Source organism: Sesamum indicum, linkage group LG1 (genome assembly GCF_000512975.1).
Source record: "Sesamum indicum cultivar Zhongzhi No. 13 linkage group LG1, S_indicum_v1.0, whole genome shotgun sequence".
Lineage (NCBI taxonomy): Eukaryota > Viridiplantae > Streptophyta > Magnoliopsida > Lamiales > Pedaliaceae > Sesamum > Sesamum indicum.
In genome coordinates this window covers 3,565,496-3,573,895 of record NC_026145.1, presented here as the reverse complement: position 1 = coordinate 3,573,895, position 8,400 = coordinate 3,565,496, and the positions used below count along the sequence as shown (strand labels likewise).

General features: G+C 32.4%; 2 protein-coding genes across 3 annotated transcripts; both read right to left on the bottom strand.

Moving 5' to 3' along the window:
• On the bottom strand, positions 2,898 to 4,509 carry LOC110012592 (putative nuclease HARBI1). Of its 2 annotated transcripts, XM_020696813.1 has the most exons (4): positions 3,965 to 4,509; positions 3,600 to 3,828; positions 3,428 to 3,520; positions 2,898 to 3,327 (listed from the first exon to the last, which is right to left on the bottom strand). In XM_020696813.1, the coding sequence occupies exons 1-4, from the start codon at positions 4,079 to 4,081 to the stop codon at positions 3,314 to 3,316; spliced, it is 453 nt and encodes a 150-aa protein (XP_020552472.1). In that variant the 5' UTR covers positions 4,082 to 4,509; the 3' UTR covers positions 2,898 to 3,313. The 2 variants fall into 2 exon arrangements, with proteins under 2 accessions (XP_020552472.1, XP_020552471.1); XM_020696812.1 differs by having other exon boundaries at positions 2,898 to 3,520.
• LOC105156501 (L10-interacting MYB domain-containing protein-like) lies at positions 5,700 to 6,385 on the bottom strand. Its single transcript, XM_020693181.1, has 2 exons — positions 6,026 to 6,385; positions 5,700 to 5,933 (listed from the first exon to the last, which is right to left on the bottom strand). The coding sequence occupies exons 1-2, from the start codon at positions 6,383 to 6,385 to the stop codon at positions 5,700 to 5,702; spliced, it is 594 nt and encodes a 197-aa protein (XP_020548840.1).

The window sequence follows — 8,400 nt, the reverse complement described above, 5'->3', positions numbered from 1 at the left end:
ATATATAAAATTTATAACTATTAAAATATATATTTATAATATATGTAATTATAATTTATAAAAACATCAAAATAAGAATTATAACTCCCCCTCCCGTTCCCTTGCCCCATCGCCCGTCTGGGCAACATCGGTCGCCCAAATCGGGCGACGGGCATCGCCCAGGGGTTAGGAGGAGGGCGCGTGCCCTCCTCTTCAATAGTGGCGGCAGCAGCGGAGTCCTTGTCGCCGTCGTTGTGTTTTTTCTTAAAAAATATATAATTTTTGATTAATTGTAAAATGGCGTAAAAGAGCAAGAAAGAAAATTGATTTCATTCAGAGCAAATCTTGAATTGATATTCTTGAATCAAGAAGACAAAGTTTCAGTAGTTTTCAGGGTTTTGTTTTCTATATTGAATAAGAACTCAGCAGGGGTCTTATATAAACCTCTAAAACCAGAAATCTCACTTTTCCCTCGGGTCTCTGAATTTTTCCCAATATATAAAGGAGTCTTTTTTAATAATAAAATTATGTGTATAGATGATATAGTAAATAAAAATAAAATATTTTTTTTATTTTTTTAATTTTATATTTCCACTTTTCTATCTAGGAGTTGTAGGAGGAATTTCATATATATTGGTTTTTCGACGGAATCAGATAAACCTGAATGCAGTCCACTGCTGAGGTCTATGGGTAACATAACCCAAAGAAAGCGAATCTCTTTTCATATGATATACTCAAAAAATTGCTAAAATCCAAGTACAAAATGTCAGAACTCAATAGTGAATTTGATGATACTTCAACCCGGTCCAGCACTCTACAAATAAGAGGAAATTTGGGTCAGCCCAGTTGTTCATCGAGAAAATGGACTATCCAGATGCCGCTGAGAGAAGTTGACAGGGACGGGTTTGTTTCTCACTATCAACTGTTCAGATTCGAGATTTATTCATTTGGATCTGATCCAATCCAACTAATGAAAATCTTGACCTGATCCGTTTTAGATCCGATCCTAAATTCAATCCGGTTCTTATTTGTAAAACAAGTAATTGGTAAGTAACTTAAAATTGGATATTCTTCACCACCGACAATGTCGAATTTTATATTTCTTAAATCAATTAATTAAATTATATAACTTTTATTTGACATGAAAAATTAGGGCCCGTTTGATTGTGTTTTCATTTTCATTTTCGGTTTTCAACTTTTGAAAATGGGTGAAAATGTTTTATTGATTTTTGTGCGAAAATTGAGAATATGTTTGGTTTAGTTGTTTCCAAATATAGGTATATAGGTGTGACAATGTTGAAAATAGGTATATGTACTTTTGATGTAACAGAAATTAGTTATGAGGGTTGACCTAATTGATTGAATATTTGTCTCCTTTATATATTATTTTATTTTAATTCTATTTATATTATTTTAAATTCTGAATATTATTTCATCAATTTGAACAGAAAAATAAAGAGTAAATTAATTATCATGAATAATAAACTAAATAATTATAAAATAAATTAAATTAATTTAATAGTCATGAAAGAATAGACCACTTTCATCGGTACAAATAAATCCCAAAATAAAGATGAAAAATAAAAGAATCAATTGAATAAAAAACAAATCAACAATTGTACTAATATTTTATTAGATATTTAAATCATAGGAGTGATTAACTGTAAAACTAAAAAAATTGAAAGGGATGTAATTACAATATGACAAACTTTAGAGAATTTTGTAACTACTCCGGATGAAAATTTAAAGCAAAATGCACATATACCGAATAGAGAATGCAACAAGCAACACATTACTCCTAGAAGTTAGCACACAAACCATAATGTTGGAAGAAGGTAGATTGAAATGGTGCACGGATTGATTATATAGGCAAAGTTATTAATTGGAAGGTTGCATGGGAATTATACTAAAAAATAGGGACATACTAGTAAAATTTGATGCAAAATACATCATTAGAAAAACAACTTTGCTGTAAATTTCTTGGACAACTCATTGCTTCCTTCCACATGCAATTGACATTTGATTTGATGTGCATTTAATTTATATAAAATTACAATTTTTGTAATAATGAATATCATTTTTACATTTATATATTTTAATACAAACAACAATTGCCTTATTAGTTATTTGCATTTATATAAAATTAAAATTTTTGTAATAATCAATATCATTTTTACATTTATATATTTTAATACAAACAACATTTGCCTTATTTTCATATTTTTGCACCGTATTGATTATATATAAAAAGTGATGTATATTTAATAAAAATTGATGCAAAATACTTCATCAATGAGTTAACCACTCTGCTGCAAATTTCTTAGAGAACTCATTGCTTCCTTCCACATGCAATTGACATTTGATTTGATGTGCATTTAATTTATATAAAATTACAATTTTTGTAATAATGAATATCATTTTTACATTTATATATTTAAATACAAACAACATTTGTCTTATTAGTTATTTGCATTTATATAAAATTAAATTTTCGTAATAATCAATATCATTTTTATATTTATATATTTTAATACAAACAACATTTGCCTTATTTTTCATATTTTTGCACCGTATTGATTATATATAAAAAGTGATGAGTTAACCAATTTGCTGCAAATTTCTTGGACAAATTGCTTCCTTGCACAAGCAAAGTCATTTGACATTTGATTTGATGTCTATTAAAATTTATATAAAATTAATGTTTTATAATAATGCAACTCATTTTTGGATTAAATATATTTTAATACAAACAATACGTTATATTTTTATACCGTATTAATTATATATAAAAAGTGATCTATATTAAATTAAATATCATAATTAAAATTGGGTCAATTTCAATAAAAAATTTCGATACATATTAAAAATGTCGAACTAAAATATCGAATTTGTATTCCTTAATTAATTTTAGCGAATTTTTTCATTTTGATATCGGTATATCGATAGTATAATAAAACATTTGAACTGTAAATCCAACACACAAAATACTAGAAATATATTTTCTTAATAAAACTACTTTAATTTGGTCAATTTTAAGCGATCGCAAATACAATAATTCAATCAATATTGTCGTTACCGGTCCATCGATCATTCCACAAATTGTCGGCCATTGCATCGCGGAATGCCGCTTGCGTATCAATATCTTCTTGCGATTGTTGAGGCAAACGACGAAACTGATCGTTTGCTTCATTGTCAGGATTGTCAAACTCTCCTCGTTCCCCATGTTAAAAAAATTGGTCATCTATGCCAAATTTCCGTATGAAGTTGTGGATCACACAGCATGCGATGACAAGATCTCGTTGACGATCTAAGCTGTATGGCGGCATAGGTCCTTTCAGAATTGGGAATCTGTTCTTTAGCACACCAAACGCCCGCTCAATGACATTATGCAACTGTGAGTGACGCTGGTTAAATAATTCTTTTGGTGAATGGGCTTGCTGGTTGTTACCTCTAAAGGAGTTGATATGATAACGATCTTGACGGTACGACGCCAATAATCTAGGAAAATTGGGATAAGTGGAATCCACTAAGTAATATTTACCTGAAATAACAAGATATGTTTATCATCAATGAAAACTATCAAATTAGCGGTTCCACAAGCACTAATGTAAATGTAATACCATTTGGTGGCCAAGAAAAATTCTGATCATTATTTAGGCAGTCCATGAAGACACGGGCATCATTTGCGCTACCCCTCCATCCAGCCATGACATACGTGAACATCAAGTCAAAATCACAAACAGCCATAACATTTTGTGATATATCACCATGACGTGAACGATATGCATTTTGCATGGACATCGGAACACTTGCTGCTATAAGTGTTCCGTCAATTGCGCCAACACAATCCTAATAATAAATAATTTGAAATGTTATCAGAAGGAAAATGCAGTATATATTACCTTAAAATAATTTCGGTGAAAGATAAATAATTTCGGGGAAAAATAAATAATTTCGGTGAAAAAATAAATGCAGTATATATTACCTTAAAATATGGAAAGAAGTGTGTATTGTTAAGGATTCTGGGATGATTATGATTGAAATTTGGAGGACAAATTAGTTCCGGTGCAAGAAGATTTAGAGCTCGCGAAACCCTTTTCATGTGCCTGGAGATGATCTCCAAAGAGTGTTGGAACCGCTCGCAGCTCGTTCTCTGGCACTCGCTTAAACCAACGATTTATAAGAAAATGGCGACTGATTCCATGAAGAGACAGGCGTCCGTTGCGAGTCTATTAAAACACCTTTCCCTTTTAGGAACAGGCATAAATTCTGGAATGTTTCTTTATTCATATGTAACATATTGTAGATTCGATCGGGGTGCCCGGACAGAAGCTAGCTCAGCCAATCAGAGCCTTGCAGAATTGATTTATGTTGTGGTTGTTTCGTCTTCAAAATTGAAGTGCTTAACAATTCATGGATTAACCTGAGGTTGTTTTCCTCATCCGAGGACATATCAGAAGAACTATTAGACGATTGTTGCCGCTTGATTCATCCATCTATCTATTTCTTCTCAAATTGCTTGGTGATATATTTGTAATCTAATGCAAGTATGCATTAGACACAAGCCAGAGTACTCTTTTATACTTGGCCAATTGTGTATCAACCCCCATTATTTGACAAGAAAGGGGGTTGGTGACAAAATGACAACAAAGTGGGTTGGTGACAAAATGACAACAAAGAGGGTTGGTGACAAAATTTGAAAGGACGGGGGTTTGGTGAAATTTTTGCAATTACATCTATTGTAAGAAAATGAGGTGAGTAAAGTGAATAATTAATTGAATTATTTTTAATATAATAATTGTAACGCAAAATTGTCATTCTCATTAAATTATAAGCAAACGAGGTGTGTAAAATGAATAAAAAATATTTTTATTTATATATAGGATTTCTGGTCAAAATTGTCAAGACTAACTACTTCATTATTCTAGATTGTTTTAGTAATAATATTTTCAAAAATTACTTGGACAATTTTAATTGGAAAGATTTTAAAATCATTCTACTCTAATTTTAATTTGTAGTTTATTGGATAGTAATAATATGTTTTCATTTTTTTATGTAAAATTATTTTTAAAAAAAATTAAATTCAAACACTTCTATTCAATTATAGTCAATTTTCGAAAAGTAGATGAGTAAAAGGCTTCTAACTAATCTGATGTATGAGCGGGGATAAAGAACATGAATATTTATGATAAATACAAAATGCTGGAAAAGAAATGACTGTAAATTTTTTTTAGCCAGCTAAATATATTTAATATTAATTTTAGTTCAATAATTATACCTAATTTTTTTTAAATCTTGCAGCTGACAAAATTAATGACGTCAGTAAAATGATGAATTACCATGAACAACATACATGTAATATTTAAAATGATGTAAAGAAAAACAACTACAACTAATATCATGCAAGTATATAAAAAAATTCATGCAGCCCCTATAAAAATAAAAAAAATTGTTCACTTTCTCAATGTTTCAACCCAAGCACGCTTGTCCTCATCACACATCAGAAGAAATAATTGACGCCTCACCTTCAACACAACTGATCTTGCGCTGCAAAGAATAAATTCCCGCTGTAGTCCCTCCATTTTAGACACCGCAGCCATGCAGTCTTCAATATTATCGTTGGAAATATTTGCCAGCCTCCGAGGTTTGGCTTCACTGCAAGCGGTTATGGCATCAATGCTTTTATCAATTCGCTTCAACCGATCACTTTGCCCCCGTTTTCACCGCATGCCTCTTGTTGCTGTTTGAATTTTCTCGGGCCCGGATGAGAGTGGATTACCAGTATCCATTGCAGGATAGCTTACATCAACTTCATCATTGTCATTGTTGGAGACAGGAGGCATGGCAGAGGAACGGGCATTGCTACCGCTGGCCATAGAAGATGAGAACATCTCAGTATATAAATCGAAATGAGGAAGACCTTTCTTTTTCAAGCCAGACTCTCTCGGATTAACCTGCATAATCAGTCACACTTTAATTAATTGATGTATGTCAAGAAATGATGAATATATGCATCAAAATAACAGGAGAAATGTAATACAATTACCGCGATCCATTCAGCCCAACGATCCTCAGAGGCAGTCACGGTGCACGTTGTTGGGTCCCAACCAAAACCAGTCCATTTGTACACCAAATCGTAAAACTTACGCCAAAGCATTCGAAGCCTGTTAGCCTTACCTTTAAGCTGCGCAACTGTGTATTGTGTTTTATTACGTTGGGACAATTCAATCCCGATCTCACGCCGAATTTGCTCACTAAATGTTGATGAGAGAAGGTGTCCTTTCTTGTAATGCTCATACATTAATTCAATGAGCAGAGACACCTGTGGCATATCCCACCAAGCATCGTCAGCCCGTGACTTTGGCTCTAAAGACGTATTACATGCCTCCTTCCCCTTTCGACTCATCTACCATGTTAAAGTCACAACGCATGTTAAAATATCTAAAGTATTAATCATAACTCATAATTTCAGATTTGTAAGTATAAACAATATCTGAGAACTATTTGTAATTTACTCTAATCATTCATTATTATAAATATTTGTAATTATTTTATTTATTATTGGTAGTAAGTACACGATCTAATTATTATTGTATTATTTCATTAGCATATAACATATGTATCTTTAATTTTGTTTATCCTTAATGAGTTAGTTTTGATGTTTACTATTTGTTGAGACGAGAATGATTCTATAAAACTGTGAAATTGTTATTCAAACACATCAAGTTAAGAGACAACATGATAATCGTGACATTAGGTTGAGATACAATTTTTTTTTAGAATAATTACACCGTTGTTTTTAAAAATTCAATCTAATTACACATAAACTTCATATAATTTGAGAATATATATTACGCCTAGTCTGGCGCGACAATTACATGATTGATTATCAAATAATTGATTATGAAAGAACTAATTCAGAACAATTGATTTTAGCAAAAGTGATGAAGGTGTTTGGATTCAAATTTTATAATTGATTATAAAACTGTAAATTGTAAGCTAAATTCCAAAACTAACATCCTTCTTATGTCAAGAATTCTACCAAGTATTGAATTAAAACATAAAGTTAGTGAAGTATTAAAAATCAATGAAGTGAATGATTTTCATGAAAATAAAATTATAGTTAAGATGAGCTTCATTAAGTGATGAGCAGGTCGAAAATGTCTATTTCAGAGAACAATTAAACTGTTATCTAAATGTGATTTTGGTATAACTAAATTCAAAAAATAATCACGACAAAAGGGGCGAAATGGTATAACAAATTGCATTTATTTACCAAAAAAAAAATTACAAGTCTGCTTAATCACAGGGCCAAACAGGCACTAATCTGCTACATCAAGTTTGGGCTTCAGCTTCTTCACTACTTGCAGTGAAGAAGAATTCCTATGAGCTTCTTCACTACTTCAGATTCATATTTGTGTTTCCTTCACTGAAGAAAACAAGAGAAACAGACGAACCTCGGTACAGAGCTCACCTTAGTTCGAGTGCCGCGCTTTCTCTTCCGGCAAATGACTTCGTTGTTCGAACCACACGACTCGAAGGTCGTAAAAAAAGGATGGATCTGTGGTTGAGATTTAGGGGAAGAGGAAGGAGGAGGAGAGCTAGTTTTGTTTGAGAATTCCATTGAAAGGAATGGTTGAGAGAGAAAAGCAATTTTAATTGATGGGAAAGAAGCAAATAGTGGTTGACAAGAAAAGACAACTATGAAAAGCTTATTTGACCTATTAAATTTGAAATTGAGAATTGAATTGGGAATGCATTCTCACTAAAAAAGGCACAAAACAAACAAATTCCCACATTCTCAAACAGTGAAAAATGGAAAAAATCCCATTGAAAACACAACCAAACCATGCCCTTAGATTTTAATGAGACTATCTGAATTTATGAACGTGGCACTTAATTCAATCTTTTTTATATTTACATTGTACTATATAAATGAAAAATTAATAGATATCATGAATGTGTAAAAAGCAATTTATTTTAGGGATAGCAAAGGGGCGAATTTATAACAGGTTTGGATGGGCACATCGATCCTTCCCGGACTAGAGACCGTCCCATTAGAAAACCCATCGGGCTGGGTCAAACTCGATAGGCCCCATTCCAACATATTTTTTTTTAAAAAAAAAAGATAAAGAAAAGAAAGAGGAAAGACAGAAAGGCGAGCAGGGGGCCGAGAACGGCGATGACAAGGTGAATAGCAGAGTGGAGAATGGTGACAATGAGGAGAGAGAAGGAGGAGAGCGGCGACATCGAGGCGAAAAGCGACGGCGAGGTTAGCCAGGGAGGAGAGCAGCAACGGTGAGGGCACTGCGAGGGAGGAGATCAGTGACGGTGAGCGAAAACAACAATGATTAAATAAATCTAAAAGAAGACAACAAAGTAGAAGAGAGGAAGAATAGAGAGAGAGTGAGAGAAGAGAGA